This window comes from Saccostrea cucullata, unplaced genomic scaffold (assembly GCF_032062105.1).
Source record: "Saccostrea cucullata isolate Sc308-1 unplaced genomic scaffold, CSIRO_AGI_Scuc_v1 ctg2405, whole genome shotgun sequence".
In the NCBI taxonomy this organism is placed as follows: Eukaryota; Metazoa; Mollusca; class Bivalvia; order Ostreida; family Ostreidae; genus Saccostrea; species Saccostrea cuccullata.
The window spans coordinates 13394-31407 of NW_026922751.1; the positions used below are offsets into that span (position 1 = coordinate 13394).

Consider the following 18014-nt stretch of genomic DNA (forward strand, 5'->3'; position numbering starts at 1 on the left):
AATAGTGGGGGCGAGTGTCTTGAGTGGGGGCGAGTTGTCCTAAAAGGGGGGCGAGTTGTGTTAAGAAATGTTGGGGCGACTTGTCTTGGGGCGAGTTGTCCTGATTCCATCTATATAGCCTAACGCTGGCACTAGAACCCCTTACCCTGGGGCCACGAATCTCACAATTTTGGTAGAGGACTCAATGCTCATCACAATCATGCTAACAGTTTGACTGCTTGATGTCCAGGAGTAAAGAATATTTTTAAAGATGGCACTTATTTTAGTGGTTTTGGCCCCACCCCTCAGGCCCTAAGGGGACAGGGACCATGAAATTCATAATTTTTGTTTCCCTTTACCTATAGATGTTTTGTGCCAAAATTGGTTGAAATTGGTTAGGCGGTTGCAGAGAAGAAGCTGAAAATGTTCAAATGTTAACACACGACGCACACCGCACGACGACAGATGAAAACGGATAGCAATAGGTCACCTGAGTTTACTCAGGTGACCTAAAAACAACTCGTTATTTTAAAACATTGGAAATTGTTGAAATTCATAATATGATTTTAAATCGAGTTTGCATTACATATCATGTTTTAGAAAAGCTATATGTTTACATATTAGTACATATATGCATAAAATACTACACATTAAACTTAATCCTTTATCTTAAAGTTAATCTAAATAAAAAAATTTCAGTGCTGAAAACACATTTCAAGCATAATTACTTCCATTTCTAGACAGACTAGAAAACTTAATTACTAATGTCCCCTCCTTCGAACAAAGCCATTAAATACACAACAAAGTTCTAAACAATTGTTAGTAAAATCGACTTTAAAAAAAAAACACAAAATCGACATGGAGTAAGAAAAAAATCCCAACAAAGTGTTAGTTGGTACATGTACTTTAAATAGATACTAATAATCATTTGGGATTGCTCGATTTTTTTAAGATGTGAAAGCAAATACATAGAAACCTATATTTTTAGATTCTGGTCATCTCTACCCTTTAGTGTTAATTTATAAATATTTTTTCCTAAAAATTTAACTCGTACTCATTACTGTTTGCTCTATACAACAGTCTACTGATCTAAAAAGTTAGCAAAGGAACAGAAAATAGTTTAAACGATCAAACATGAGTTGAATTTGTAAAGAAACTTAAGTCCATGCAAACGAAAACCCAACACCATATATTAAAAAAAAGCAAACTATTTATCCAAAATCAAAAGTTTGACTTCTTATATGATAAATATAATTATATGATGTAGAAACAACAAAAATACACAATTTTAATGAAATAATCTTGAAATGGACCATATTGGCATTGTTATGAGAAAGCTGAAAGTCAATACACGTTGTATTTCAACACTTTGCAAAGTTCACTCGCATTTGTATCCTAATATTAAAAATGTCAAAAATGATGTTTTATTAGAAAAATACAAACAGTGTCTAATACTAAGTAAATATATATAAAATCAAATGAAAATGTTATAAAATTATTATATAGAGTATAAAAATTCTAATATGTCTCACCATACTTTGCAAAAGAGATCTACACATATGATATTTCAGAAATGTTTTCGATGCAAAACAGAAGCAGAGAGAGAGAGAGAGAGAGAGAGAGAGAGAGAGAGAGAGAATATTCACTTCAGTCAGGAATATATAAAATTCCTTTAATACATGTACTACTCCTTCATCTGAAGTACTTTCACTTTTCACTAAAAGTTATTCATGTTACAGTTTGGTGTTCAATAAAATTGTCCATGCATCAATACAATGCTCTCCCTTAACGTCTTGAGGAAAATCCTCTGTATCTGTCAACGTGTAGCTATTTTCTCCAATTATATCTTTCTCTTTTTCCAATAACTGATCGCTGTACTTTGGTGTTTCAATATGTCCGTACAGGGCTCCTTTCAACCTAAGAAAAAATACTTCTGTAACGAGTATCTTACGATGTGCAAATGAATAATTATATGTAACCAAAAAGCGAGAAGATATATATAGAATAAAATTTGTCGTTTTTGAATTCTTAGATAATAAAAAAAAACACACTTATAATGCGATATGTTCATTCGTAAAATCTTGGCTTAAGAATGCAATTCTACAAAATATCATCCAATTAGTGTTCCTCAAACATATCTGTTGAGAAAGATTTTTTTGTTTTGAAATTTTATTTCAGAGAATCACGCATTTCTTCAAGTTCAGTCTTTAAAAGATTGTCCGAAAAATGAAGGAATGAATACCTTTTGTGCAGGGAGTGCAACAATGGTCGTAACATTTTACTAACATGCAGTATGAAACACGTTTTAAATAACAAATAATTTGTACATGTCTCATTAAATTTTGATAAATGATTGAAATCTTACATAGCAATAACAAGTATATTTTTATCTGTTAATGTTGAGAATGCTTCAAGAGTACGTAAATATTGTTTGAGTACCAACGTGAGTACCAAAAAAAGCTACTACAGTTCAATAATAAATCTAACGTGTGGATGTAATTTAATAAGTTATTGACAAAAAGTTCACTGGGCAAGGGTGAAATGACATTATTTTAATTTTGGAACACTCCTCGTATGTGCAATTTTATGCAAAAAGGACAATATTTTCGAGTTCAACAGCTGTCATTTTCTGAAAAATGATCAAAAATCAGAATGAACATCTCTGATATGTGTGATCTAAAAATAAGAACTTCCTTTCTTAAAACTGTAGGAGGAGTTTTCGGGATAAAGGATGCACCCTTTATCCACAAAATGACTAAATTCAACAGCTGGTATTTTCCCTCAAAAATCAAAATTCAAGTAAAATGCACATTTTTGGTAGGTGCACATATGATCTACCAACCACGCAAAAATCTTGAAAACTGTAGTATACGGAAACCCATTTAGGACCTATCGAAAAATATTTTTGAATCCGATATAACGAATTGTCTAATTTGTTATAACGAATTTAATTCGTTATAACAATTTCTTTGAATTTGTTATAATGAATTTAATCTGTTTTAACAAATTTGTTGATTTCGTTATAACGAATTCAAAAATTTGTTTATACGAATTAAACTCGTTTTAACAGATTCTAAAACTTGTCATAACGAACTGAATTCGTTTAAACGAATTCGACAAATCGTTATATCAAATTCATATATATTTCTCAATAGGACCTGATTATTAAATTTGATTGAATGAATTTAATTCGTTATAACAAACTTTGGAATTTGTTTAAACGAATTTAATTTCTTATAACAAACTTTAGAATTTGTTTAAACGAAATTAATTTGTTATAACAAATTTTTGAATTCGTTTTAACGAGTTTAATTTGTTATGACAAATTCATAGAAATTGTTATAATGAATTGAATTCGTTATAACAAATTCGACAATTCGTTATATCAAATTTCAAAAATATTTTTATACGTCCTAAATGGGCTTCCGTAGTAGTAGTTGTTATCGGGACAAAAGAGGTACTCTTGTATACCACCAAACCGCCCGCGCTTCCTACAGAATTTTTCCTTCAGAAACCTAGTTAAAATTGAAGTTGAATTTTTTTTTTAGGGTACAATAAAGCCTAAACCATGCCTTCTTCCTTCCTAATTTACGAAATATGTTCAGGGTATTGCGGTTTAAACATATTTAAGTGTAAACAAGGGGAAATCAGACATTAGCTATTATTTAACCACTGTAAGACCCTAAATATTACTCCATATTTAAATAGTCCAGTTGTTCGTCTTCCACTTCGTCGTCCTCAGCAGCAATTAGAAGCATGATACAATCAAACCATTGACGCTGTAGAGACTTGGTTTTCCTTTTATCCAATGAATTCAGGTATTGTACAAAGTCCTGCCGTGTTTTCTCAGATAGTGGGTGCTTGTAGTCTGCACTCACAGTCTCAAAACCATCCTAAAAATACCAAACTTTTCAATATCCAGGATAAACATGCACCTCGATGCGATTTTAAGCTCAGTATGAACATTTTTGTTTATTCGTATATTTAAGAAAATACTTAACGTAAGTTTTGATAGATTTCAATCCACAAACTATTATTATGTAGACACATAAAACGAACAATGAGAGAGTTTTTTTTTTTTTTTTTTTTTTTAAATTAAGGTATATCACTCGTCAGCTATTTAGAAAAGTTCACAAAGACCCTCTTACTTCAAATCTATTGATCAAAATTAAACTTTTATAACATATCTAATTTCAACAATGTTAATGTTATAACATTCAATGAAAAAACTGCTCAAAAGCTACATAGAAGCAAGATTTATGAGGGACTATTTCTTGTGGTGGAAGGAAATTTAACAGATAATTCTGCAAATCTGCACATTTATTCAATTTAATGTCTTGGAACTTTAGCCTCACACTTTAACTCGGAGAATATTTTCCATTATGATATTGCTAAGAATATTTAATATAGATCTTAATTTATATTTTTAGAACAAGTTTTACACCTTCCTTCAAGAAAATTTGCCAAAAAATGAAGATATGTCAAATAAGTCAAGATAAAATATACAACATTTTTCTCCTGAAAAATCAAAAATGTTGACCAATATTTCAAAATTAACATCACTGACCCCAACTTTTTCTTTCATTATTTTAAAGTACTCGATACTTGTGACTGATCAGCACTTAAGTCGTAAAAAGCTTGATTTAAGAAAATGTTTTATTACCTATTTAGTTTTTTAACAGCCCAAATATGTTACTTTTTAGTGCAAAAAAGGTCACACAAAAAATTACGCGCATGAATTTGCAAGATTTGTTCTTGATAAATATTAATCAAAGTATTTTACAAAAAATAAAATCATATTTATTGTCATGGTTAGATCTGATAAAATATGATAAAGGTTAAAGTAATTAACCAAAGAGTTAAAAGTTAAGTGCAAAAAGGTCAACTTCATTGTAACGTAGATCAGTTAGATGAACACTGACCCCCTATTTTCTCTGCGATTTTGAGTCACTCTATATGAGTACTTATCCAAAATATACTTCTCAAAAAATCCTTGATTTAACAAATTTCACGAGTGACAAAGTTTTGACTTACTTACTCAAAGAGATTCTCTTAAGCATGTTAATTCTAATAATTAAATTAATAAGTTTAAAACCTTTGTGTTTTTCTGTTGATATTGAAAGATGGGTCATGATGCATTGCATGAGCAACGATCATAATCAGAGCAAGTTATAACAACATGCCAAGAAAGCAGGAACATTTGACGTCTCTTAAAAATGATTCCAAGACAATATCCTTCATTTAAAAATCCTTTTCTAAGCAGCTTACAATAAGATGGTATCATTTTGTGGAAAAACACAATACATAGATCTACAACTGCTAAATTTTAGTTTCATTGAATCTAAATTAAGCTAATTTTTTTTATCATAGTGGATAATGGATAAATTAAGAATATTACATTAAATGCATATTACCTGTTTGATTTTCACTTGCTTTTCTGCTCTTTTCATGGACAACAAAAGCCAAAGACACTGACAGTGTTTTAAGCAACATATTTGCTGGGTCTGTAAAAAATGCATTATTTGTAAAACGATGACTTACTTTTCAGCTGATGTACCCCAAGGACCCAAGATGCATCAACTGACAAAGTTTGATGATCATAGGCATTAAAGTGTCCAAAATATTCAATTAAAACAATATGAAAACAAATGTCTGTCCGCTTGAATCTCTTTTTAACCCCCTTCCCCGCAGTCACGCATTTTAACGCATATAGCATTTCCTATTTCTAACGCAAAATCACGCATATACCGTTTCCCCGCAATCACGCATTTTCACGCACTTTAAAAAGTTCATTTAATCTTAAATTTAATGCCAATTTCCTTCTATTTTATGCTTGCAAAATTCTCATCAAATAAGAAAAGTTATATTTGTATCAAAACAGTACGTCACGATATTATTTACGCTAAACTTTAGAGAAACGTGTACCTCGCTTTAAGGTGCTTGCGGGGAAATGGTAAATATCTATTTCTATGAAGTGAACATTAAGTGTATGTTGCATAACAGTTCAGTAAGTTGTAAAGAGTTAATATATACGAGAAAGTGATCTTGCGTATCGAATCATTTGAGAATCATAAACCCTATATACAGATAATAAGGATATTTTGCTACGTAAAAAAGGGAAGTCGTAAATTTAAAAGTTTATCATAAAGATCATAAAGCATTGTTGTTAGATTGTCACAAACATCATTTAGTAGTAAAATATATCCAAATACGAAACATATGTTTTGATACTCTGCACTACCATGCATAATGTTACCTGAAAACTTTACAAACCGATATTTTATTCTGATGTATATTCAGTGAATTTTTGTACGTACGTCTGTGTATGAATATGATACTTTTTAATCAGAATGAAATCATAAACGGCTGAAGCACTTAAAGCTTTTTTAACTGTGCAACAATGTCTGAAAATTGCTCCTATTTTGTAATGTCTAATGGACTTTTGAGCTCGAATGCTGTTCATTTTCTTCACATTTTTCATGGAATTAATGGAATTATTAATTTTCTCAATTGTTATCTTGGACCGTTAATGCTGATTTTATGGTTGCAAACTCGTTATTATCAGCGACACATCAGCACAGGCAATAAACGGATATTTCCCACTGTTTTAGTTTAATCAGCAAAATTGGTCCCAATTAACGAGTTATTATTCCTATTCTTAGGCCACTTAAGCTTGTTTGATGTTTACATCTTATTTCGTTGAGTTTGTTACAACTGAAATACAACACGAAGTGATTAGATTTTGTATCGTCCTTTAAGACTTGACATCAAAAGTTTAACTGCCTACAACATAAGTATTGTAGCATTGATTGCTATGTAGATACTTTTTGATTAGAATTATGTAAGACAAAAGACAAATCAACTACTAGATATCATTTACCTGATTTCCTAGGGCAATTTTTTCGAACCGAAGAGTATTCGCAATATAGTGGCAAATTTTCTCATCACAACTTCCACCAGTTGCTTGCAAAAACCGAATGACTATGTCCAAGCCATCCAGAATAGAACAGATAGCTGAGATCGAATGGTACTCACTTTCCACTATTGCCATTTGTGCTTCACTGAGAGGAACCTTAAAAATACAAGATATAACAAACAGACAGTACAAGTATGATACCTGAAATATCTTTATACGATTTTAAAAAAGTTTTCCTTTTTGTTCTTTCAGGTCAGACGATATGTTCCTCAGATATCTATATTGTATATCTTCGTAAGACATATTCTCAACACTGGTTTAATTACAAAAAATGTAAGTTTGGTTATAACGCTATATTTTATAGGATAAAAAATTACACTTTATATCGTAAAAAAATTTGAACGGTTGCCTATGTCACATATTAAACTAATGCTGCATATGTCAAAAACGCATCGATTCGCCCGACATTACCATTTATTTTATATTTTGTACAATTTTTAGTCATTTTTAAAGGCAATCATCTTATTTTCTTTTACTAAATGAATGAACATTAAATTATAAGGGATGAATGTAATGACCTAATCATGCTAATTTATACAGTATAAAGTAGATCTGAACAGTTTACCCTTTTTAGCCGGGCTTATTGCTCAAAGAGCAATTGCCGGCTTATGTGATCCTGTTCAAAGCAGGATGTTAACCCAATAGTCGCCATTTTAAAGTTACGTGCAAAAATATAGTTCTTACACTCAACCGCTTTTGACATAATACAAACGCTAAATAAAGCAACAAAAATAAAACGAAGTTTTATCTATATAAAATAAACATTTGTAGTAATGACTTTGAAAACTTCATAAGTCAAAGAACATAGTTCATTAGCGTAAGGATTTTTGATAATCAGTGTTACCGTAGTTCTCTACACATACGAGGTAAAGCAGGAGGGGGAACCAGACTGGCCTGTTTGTTTACATTCAGCTGCGGTACCAGATTAATTCTGATTCTGACAAAATCGGACCGTGGTATTAGGATTGAAAAACTCACTGTCAGTGTCTTATCATTTATATTGATAGTTTTAAAATAATTTTTTCATCAGAATATAAACGTGATTCATGTAAGAAATCCATTCTACTCTGTAAATGAGCCCGGCTCTCTGTACTTCTGAGTACTTTGATTATAAACTGCTTCGCGGTTAAAAGAGCGTAAACTGCCTCAACCCATTTTTTCGTATTAAATAGGTAGTTATTCATTCCTTAGTCATTAAAGAACAATAGAACAGAGTGGCCTAGACATGACGTTTACACAGTAATTTCCACTTCAGCAATTGGTCAATTACTATTAAGTGATTATCTATCCGAAGTGACTGAATTAATTATCTCCATATCAGCTGAAATAATACTAGTACAGGAAAACATTCAGGGTATTTTGAAATTGCAAGTTGAATTTTAAGAAATTATACACGCAATTTTATTATATTATTCGATTAAATGATTGCAGATTTTCAAGTCGATTTGCCATCGTTCTGACCTTATAACGGGTTAAGCAGTTACAAACACTTTGATACCCGATGATAAAAAAAAATTGTAATGACAAGAAATAAATAAATACCAAGGGAAAATCAACTTTAGTTATTTTTGATATGTATATTTACACGGAATGTTATAAAACTTGTCTAATCAAAGCTAACGAAAGCCTATAATCCATGCAGCTTAAAAATAATGATGTTATACCTGTGGAACCTTGCTCCTTAGAGTTGCGAACATTTTCCTATCAGTTCTTTCGTTGGAAAACCGCATAACTTTTATCTAAAAAATATACGAGGGTTGTTAGAAAAGTTCGCGGACACATTGAATTACGGAAAATCTATTGTGTTCGGTGAAGTATGACCTATGTCTGAGTAAATTACTACATTTTGTTTATTAGTATGTAAAAAATCAGGTCCATTTACTAAAATCTTAAATATTTACAACGATTTTTACTATGAGGTCATATGATTCACGGAGCAATCCCTTGACGTAAGGCGACGTGACAACCAGATTTCAATCCGTTAAGCTTTGTCGCAGTTTTATAAATCTTTCCTTTCTTCAGATTTTTCTTATCTTTTTTCTACTTTAAAATTGAATATCTATATCAAGACATGTTACCTTTCTAATATAATGTCTTTTGTACTAATTCGGATTGTATTGATTCGGATATTTTTGAGATCTTTAAAAACGTCTATGCAGTAAATCGATCAGGTATGAAAACTATGAAAAACCATATGGGCACAACGTCCATGCGATAAGAGGGTATTGAAGTAGCGATGGAGTTAATCATTCAAAATGTTTATCCTTCCATTTATATGAAGTCATAACCATTTAAAAATTTTGTCCTTTGTGTGTGTAGGAAATTCCCGGCAGCATCTTGAAAATTTCAATCTCTTTTAGACATTTTACTGTCTACACACATAATTTTTACGTAGTGCAGTGCTCCATGACTCTTAATGACGTTCCGATTTTTGGCTGTGTTTTTACGTGTTGATCATTTATAAATGGCTATAAAACAGTCATATACTCTCCAATTTAACTCAAAATTTCTCCAAGTGACGTTTCATGAATACTTTAGCGATAGGTTAAATATCATAAATCTCTTTGCGCTACAATTGTGCAATTTTTAATTTTAATAAAGAGTCTTTGTAATGTAAACGTGCCAAAATGGAGCATGCTCCGTGAAGCAAGATTTATCAAAATAAAAAAGCCGAATATTTTTCAATGATCACCGGAGAACACCAAATTTTTGTATATTTATTGGAAAATAGGTTAAGATTTTATCTGGAAAGTTTGACCGGTTTCGTGGAAATAGCGCGCTCACAATAGAACTTGTCCGCGAACTTTTCTAACACCCCTCGTAAATACCAAGGTTGTCTTTGAGAAAATTTACAAAGAATACTGTTTCTCATATAAACAAAATGATAATGGACCTTATTGAGTAAAACAATCATGCAGCTCGTATTATCTTTAAAGACGAATATTAATATTTTTCATTCATAGGAAAAAAATAACTAGTTTTTGAGTATCAATGTGTATCAGCTTAACCCCATGAAAGAAATGCACAAGAATTCTGGGAAACTGGGTATGAATCCTGAGATAAAGATTTTTCTTTTGCTATTTAAATTTTAATTTTTAATAACTCATATTACATGTATTACTAAGCTTAAAATCAAAAACGCAAGAATTTAGACAAATCATGATGTATAAATTCATTTTAGATATCTTGGCTCTTAAAGGATATTTGTAGCAGACCTTCTTTTCCTCAAATCCAGGTTTATCACCTAGAAATTGAGCTTGTAACTGACGTTCAAAAGATTTAAAGTCAAATTCCACAAGTCTTTCCTGCTCCCGAACATCATAGTGAGTGTTGGCTAAAACCATTGGCATTATATCCCTCTGTTCCTCACATATGATTACATCTTTTCTCGTAGCTGTATGCGGTATTATTTTTGGCCATGCTGCAAAGCTATGGAAGCAAAATAAACAAACTTTACAAGTACAGTGAAAACTGTCTAATCCTACACCTGTGTAATCCATCACACTGTAAATTCTGACCTAAAATCTATTTCCCATTTTTCTAATTTTAATGTTATTTTACACATTCAATTCGGCACACTGTCTATTCCTACACGAAATTCGTCTCCCATTGAATGTCGGATTAGACAGGTTTCGCTGTATAATTATTGAAAATGAAACTATAAAAAGATTGAATACTGCTCCATATACCGGTATTTCATCAAGAAGTCTAGATGTAACGGGTATATGTAATCTTTAAAAGTACAAACGAAATGCTTTAAAAGTTATGAAAGTTTAAAAAGTTTAAATTTAAGTTATATCCAAGGACTACATGAGTCAAATAATTATTGACTGACTAAATACTTCTACTTCATATGGAAATGCCCTAAAAATCTACAAATTATTTATGATCTTGTAAATATGGTGCATTTTAAAATAAAATAACATAGGTATCTATTCTAAACATCTGATTAATTCAAATCCATCCAGATGTCCATGTGCATTCAAAGTAGCAAGGCACTGATTCGAACTCGACTTCAACACATTTGAGTATAAATAGTAGATTCTTAAAGGAATAAATAAGGTTAGTGTTTTGTACTTCTACAAATCGTTACCTGGTATTGGATATCCCACAACACTCCTGAAGAAACTGATTTTGAAGTTCAATCATATAATGGACCATGACGAAAGAGATCATTCCTATTCCTTCATGCATCGGAAGAAGAAAGCCCAAAGCATTTTTATGCGTCAAATTCATCTCACAATATTCTTTTGGAAAGATGACTGTAGATATTGGTCCATTTAGATTTTTCCGAATTGTAAATTCTTAAAAGAGATTGAAATCGTTTAAAACAGAGTCTGAGTTCATACGGTACATTTTTTGTATGTCATATCAGCCCTCTGGCCCATATTAGCCGGAGGGCCTTCTTCCCTATGTACCGCTTAGGAATACGCGTAAAAGAGACATCTTTCTTAGTTAAGAGATATCTCTTCAGATTTTCAAAAAAGATATCTTTCTAAGCTAAAGAAATATCTCTTAAAATAATTAATTCTCACATTTAAAAAAAAACGAAAACAGGAAGTAAAGCCTCTGTAATTTTGCTGAAATAAGAAAAAAAAAACTGAGCATGATAAACCCAGAATACTAGTAATATACGTACTATGTATGTGATAGGGTGATTTATTTCTTATATTAATTATTATATTTCATGATTAAATTATTTCAGTTGAATTATCATATTTATTTCTTTTCAGCATTTCATTTATTGAATAAATCCACATGGAATTATTTACATCAATCTGTGTTCATTGAGTTATTTATAGATGTATGACATCACAGTGTTCATTCAAAGTCCTGTCCCTTTTCTTTTTATATTATGTAAAGTGTCAGGGCCAACTTGGATTTCATTGCTTGGTTTCCATCTCTTTTGGTTTTTAGCTTTGTTAATTAATTTGGTTTGAGATCTTGGTCTGACCAGCAGACATATTGGTTTTTGTGTATTTGTTTGTCTATGACTGAATTTATGACCATGACCAATTGCAAGACTGGACAGAATGTAAGTTGACTTTTACTAATTTCATTATCTCTATATAATTGTTTATCTATTTAATTCCCAAATATTAATATTCTAATATAAAGTATGAAGATTCAGTCTTTATTTTATGACTTTGTAAATAATGAAAGTAATGATTTCATATATCATTGTATTTTATATTTTTGAGAGCAATACAGTAAAGTTATGTATTATTGATATACAGATCACTGAATGAATTAAAGTTCACTCATCATTGTATATTTGGAGTGTACGGGCTTTATATCACATATAGGTATGATGTATATATATTTTGAATATTGTCCATTAATTATATTATTCTGGAAAAGTTCAGTATAATTGATCTGATTGTTTTATCTATAAATTCCAGAGCAGTTGTACTTTGTACATATTATTGATTAAGAAAGACAACTCTTAATGTTTTATTTATGAGCACAATTAAAGGGCAATAACTCTTATTTTGACTGTGCTATCTGGCAAGTGATCTTCAAGTAATGTATTGTTATAAAATATTTAATATTGTTTATATATTTCAGAGCTGTGATATTACTGTGAATACACTTATCCATAACGACAGCATGGTGTTTGTCATTATTTATAATCATAAAACGAACCCCATTTCATGTAGACAAAAATGCTAAAAATACCTTGTTTGAAACAAAAAATAATAATTGCAACTTCGTTGATAAAAATGCTAAAAGTTTAATATTAAGGAAAACGAAAGTAAACATAACATCTCCAATCCGATGGACCGAATTTTCTCAGCTTATGATATAGTAAACGGTCACTAATTTGAAATCTAGATAACACTGAATAAATTGTCATGTTTAGTGAAGCTATAATGTAGAATATCATGAATATGTCGAAATTTAAAAATAGTTTGATGTACTTCCGAGAATAAAAAGCTTACTTCCCGTAAAGGGAGAAGTAATTTCAAATGGAATTTAAATAAAAATAATGAAGAGAGATATCTCTTTACAACAAAGAGATATCTTTTTGCTTGAGAGATATCTCTTTTAGACACTTTTGAAAGACATATCTTTCACTTTGAGAGATATCTCTTAAGATAAACTAAGAGAAATATCTCTTTTACTTTATGAGATATCTCTTTAACTTGGAAAGATATCTCTAAAAGTAAAAGAGATATCTCTTTCGTGAAAAGAGATATCTCTTTAAAATTCAGAGATATGTCTTTTCACGAAAGAGATATCTCTCAAGGAGAAAGAGATATCTGTTCAAGTAGAAGAGATATCTCTCATATAAAAAGAGATACCTCTCCAAGTATAAGTGATATCTCTCTAAGTTTAAGAGATATCTCTTTCTCATAGTAATGTCTCTTAAAAATGAGAGATATCTCTTCAAGTTGGGAGATATCTCTGTTTTCAAAGAGATATATCTCTATCTCTGTAATTTTAAGATAAATTTTATTTTTCGAATAAATAGCAAAAGGGCTTGCCATAGAGGTACGTTTCTTTTCCCCATCATGTACAACGATATCAAATGAGCTCATTTGCTTCGTATAAATTTCCATTCGTGACTTTGTATCTATTTAGTAGTTCCGACGCTTACAATATTGTTATTTTAGTGCTTTACATATACATACTATTTTATCAATTATTACTTACTGTATTCTTGTAGATGCAGTCTGATTTCTGACCACGCTTGCAGAAAGGATTTTACACCTTGTTCAGTTTTACCATCATCTAAGAGATAGCATTAAACTTGCTAGAAAAAGTTAGTTTACAAATGAAAATTTATAAGTTTTCAAATAATTAAAAATATTTATTGTTTTAATGTAATAGAACATTCAATTTACAATAATAACAAACAGACGAATAAAAATTTTCACTTATAAAAAATTATACCAGTGATCAATCAAGTTATTGATAAATGGAAACTGAAAACTGACGTTATCTTAGATCATATTAAAAAAAATAATAAATCTTTGATGCAACGGACTTTGAAAAATTACGCATGCTGAATTTGTTTCAGATGCGTTAAATTTGCGACTGAGATAACACACTATGGGAAATTTTGATCATATTAAAGCACTTAAAATGTTCACGGTTTGGTCAATATTCTTGCAAATTTTCAGCTATAATAAATAATTATTTGAACCTGGTTGGATAACTTTTCGGTGATTTCGTAGTTTCAAGATCTAAAACAGACATTTACAAAATTTTAGGACTTGTTTCATCCCCAAAAATTCTAAAATGTTATAAAAAGAAAATGGATCTTTAAAAATAATGGAGAAATAATTGTCTAATAGCACCTTTATTTTATCCAGTCTGTAATAAATTCGGTAGATGTAGGGATCGATAAGCCACTTAAATAATAAGTATTGCATTTTTCTTAAGGAAATGGAAGCAATTATGATTTTCAATTCCATGACAATCCTCTCTCTTTCTCTCTCTCACTTATCTATCTATTAGTCTATCATGTTCATTTATTTATCTATTGTGAAAATATATGACACAATGATTGACTTTTTTATTGATAGTAAGAAAAATGAACCTCATTTTATACTTATTTTTAAAACTGTGCTTTGTGTCTCCCTGGTAAAATGTTGATACACACTTTCAAAAAATTATCCAAGTGCCTTGAATTTGTCCCAAATTTAACGCAACTCGAAAATGATCAAAATGCGCTGATTTTGTCCCAACTACAACGCACTCTGAATTTTTTTAAAGTGCTATTTTTTTCAAAGTTCAAAATTCTATTTAAATTTTAAATTGTACATGTAGCATATAATGAGAACTACCGTTTGATACGGAATCAATGTATTCCTGTATTGTCATCTTTTCCACATATCCAGGATCTACATGCCTTCTCAGACGTCTAAGAAGGGCATTTTGGAGAAGAATAATGTCTGGTAAGTATTTAAGTACTTGGAGTTCGTCAAACTGAAACCAAAAAAGAGAGTTAAATTTACATACGCTGTGTGTTTATGTGTGTATGAGAGAGAGAGAGAGAGAGAGAGAGAGAGAGAGAGAGAGAGAGAGAGAGAGAGAGAGAGAGAGAGAGAGAGAGAGAAAGAGAGCTAGAGCTAGAGAAAGAGAGAGAGCATACCATTTTCAAGTACAGTTGAAGGACATCACAACCTGAAGAACTATTTCGCCATGCCTCAAACTGAACACGGAAAGTTCTGAAAGACGTAGGTCTATAATATTTCCAGAGGGCTGGACATGAAATAAGATTCTCAGGAGTGACCCTACTTACGTCAACTTCCTCACTTAAAATTGTTTTCAATAGCTGATGCTCTTCTGAAATGAAAATTCAACAAAAGTTAAAAATGTTTATATTTGTATTTTTAAATCAAAGGTGCATATACAATCAAAAGGAAACATAAACAGTGAAAAAATAGGCGTTTCTGTACACTACATGCTTATTTATCAAAAAAAAAGAACTTTCAGGATATCATGTGTTTCATCATCTCAAAATAGGCGATACTAGTAATTAATCAAAGTACTCAGAAGTACAGAGAGCCGGGCTCATTTACAGAGTAGAATGGATTTCTTACATGAATCATGTTTATATTCTGATGAAAAAATTATTTTAAAACTATCAATATAAATGATAAGACACTGACAGTGAGTTTTTCAATCCTAATACCACAGTCCAATTTTGTCTGAATCAGAATTAATCTGGTACCGCAGCTGAATGTAAACAAACAGGCCAGTCTGGTTCCCCCTCCTGATTTACCTCGTATGTGTAGAGAACTACGGTAACACTGATTATCAAAAATCCTTACGCTAATGAACTATGTTCTTTGACTTATGAAGTTTTCAAAGTCATTACTACAAATTTTTATTTTATATAGATAAAACTTCGTTTTATTTTTGTTGCTTTATTTAGCGTTTGTATTATGTCAAAAGCGGTTGAGAGTAAGAACTATATTTTTGCACGTAACTTTAAAATGGCGACTATGGGGTCAACATCCTGCCTTGAACAGGATCACATAAGCCGGTAATTGCTCTTTGAGCAATAAGCCCGGCTAAAAACTGGTTTTACAGAAGACAATTCATGCCTTACCTTTCGTATTAGAATCCAAAGCTTTTTTCAGGTTTTCAACTTGATTTTTTGCATCCTGAAACAAATCGTAATGTAAAACATAATATTTGATGTCAGGTCTCAGTGGCGGATTTAAGGGGGGGCGCACCCGGCGCCCCCCCCTAAAATTGTCAAAGTTAACGTAAATCACAGTTTCATCTAGAAAATGTATATATGTGTACTTGGTAGACCTCATTTTTACCCTACAAAATCTCTAGAACCCAGGAGCTTCCGGGGGCTTCGCCCCCCTGGGCCCCCACCAGGGCTTTGCCCTGGACCCACTGGGGGCCTAAAGGCGGCCCCAGACCCCTTGCCTACTTTTGGCGCCCCCTCTAACTTCAATTCCTGGATCCGCGACTGGGTCTTGTGCATAATTACTCCGCTCACATGTTTTTGAACTGCTTCTTCGAAAATTGCAACATAAAACATTAAACGATATATAAGGCTGTACATTGTCCGATGCGTCTCAAAGACATAAATTAGGTAATGAATATGACAAATACACGTAATTAACTCCAATTAAGCCATCCTTTGTAATTATTTGACGCATAATTTTGATTAATCAATCAGAACTACAGTAGCTTCTTTAATACTTTGATATATATGTACAGAAGAATCCAAATGTCAGCAAAGTATAAATTCAAATGCACAAAAATATTGTTTAAAAATGTATTTCCATTGCACACAAACTAAAAATTAACAATTACTCCAAATTTTATTAATGTATACTATTGTAATCTTGTATATCTATCATGCACGTGTCCAACGATAATACAACAGGAATACATTCTTATTTAGTGTCTGTTAGATATGTGATTTCACATATCATTTTGAACGTGTTCTCCTTTTTTTCTTGCCGCTGAACATTTGGGGATCATTGTCAGCAAATCCTTTAGAATTATTCAATGAAAGCCATGTGTAACAGTACTTACATTGTATCAAGCTTATTAAACAACCACATGCCAAAATCTAAAGCTTATCTAAATAATACACGCCACCCGCGTGGCGCAGTGGTTAGATAGTCTGTTCTAGCATCGCGAAGTAAGGAGTTGATCCAATGGGTTCGAATCCCACTGTGGGACGTGGAGACCGTTTCTTCGGATGAGACCGTATAAATCTAAGTCCTGTGTCGCAGTAGGTGATGACACGAAAAAGATCCATCACTGCTCAATGGCCCTGAGTGCCAAGTATAGGACAAAATTTGCGGCTCTCTGCAGGCATGTAGTTGCGTTTCCATATGAGTGAAAAATTCTCGAGAGGGACGTTAAACAACATACAATCAATCAATCTAAATAATACGCCATTATTCTTGCAAAGCCTTCCTTAAAATGCTTGCTTTGAACGTTGCATGGTCATATCCCACTGCGGGAAGTAGAGACCCGCTCTTCGATAGCCATATTGACCGAGGTTCCAAGCCAGAGCAAAATCTCTAAAAAGATGCTTCACTGCACAATGTCCATAACTACCGAGTGCAATCCTAAATTGTAGCTATTCATCGACATATGTTTGCATTCCAATATAAGTGCAAAATCTTCTTAGGGTCGTTATGCAAGCAAACAAACGATTAATATTTATTTAGGTGCCACAAAAGGTATCCTTTATTCATTTAATCAGAAGTATAAGACATACTTGGAATCCCATTAGATTCCTGTTTTATTTCATCAATAAATCATCTTTATAAAAAAATTATAATTTTTATTTACTGCTTCCAAGTTAATGAAAAGAGCACCAGTCTGGTTTCTAAGTGACAATATTCATGTAACATATACATATGTAATGTTTCACTTCGTTTGGGTCGATTAAATTCTAAAGAAGAAATATTAAATTCTCCCTTTTTAACCTACCTGTGTAATGGGTGCAATTATTGTCTCACAGAAAATATTTTCCCACTGCTCTCTTTCCTCTTTTGTTTTCAAAGCCAAAACTGGACATGAATTATCTAAAATGAAGATGATAACCATTAGCATCAAACATTGA

At 31.6% G+C, this 18014-nt stretch overlaps 1 protein-coding gene across 1 annotated transcript; it reads right to left on the reverse strand.

The window, feature by feature from the left end:
• Positions 1–1712: 1712 nt before the first annotated feature.
• LOC134262352 (E3 ubiquitin-protein ligase rnf213-alpha-like) lies at positions 1713–17998 on the reverse strand. Its single transcript, XM_062744724.1, has 12 exons — positions 17882–17998; positions 16020–16074; positions 15057–15250; positions 14749–14890; positions 13613–13690; positions 11049–11259; positions 10171–10384; positions 8620–8694; positions 6860–7051; positions 5394–5483; positions 3673–3872; positions 1713–1896 (listed from the first exon to the last, which is right to left on the reverse strand). Exons 1-12 carry the CDS (start codon positions 17996–17998, stop codon positions 1713–1715), a joined length of 1752 nt encoding a protein of 583 aa, XP_062600708.1.
• Between the last annotated feature and the right edge of the window lie 16 nt (positions 17999–18014).

Excerpts from the sequence above, each read along its gene's own strand:
- LOC134262352 (XM_062744724.1), bottom strand. The coding sequence starts at position 17,998 with ATGGTTATCATCTTCATTTTAGATAATTCATGTCCAGTTTTGGCTTTG. Across the intron at positions 10,385-11,048 it reads TGTGGGATATCCAATACCAG|CTTTGCAGCATGGCCAAAAA; the intron begins GTAACGATTTGT and ends TTGCTTCCATAG. Across the intron at positions 7,052-8,619 it reads TAAGGAGCAAGGTTCCACAG|GTTCCTCTCAGTGAAGCACA; the intron begins GTATAACATCAT and ends TGTATTTTTAAG.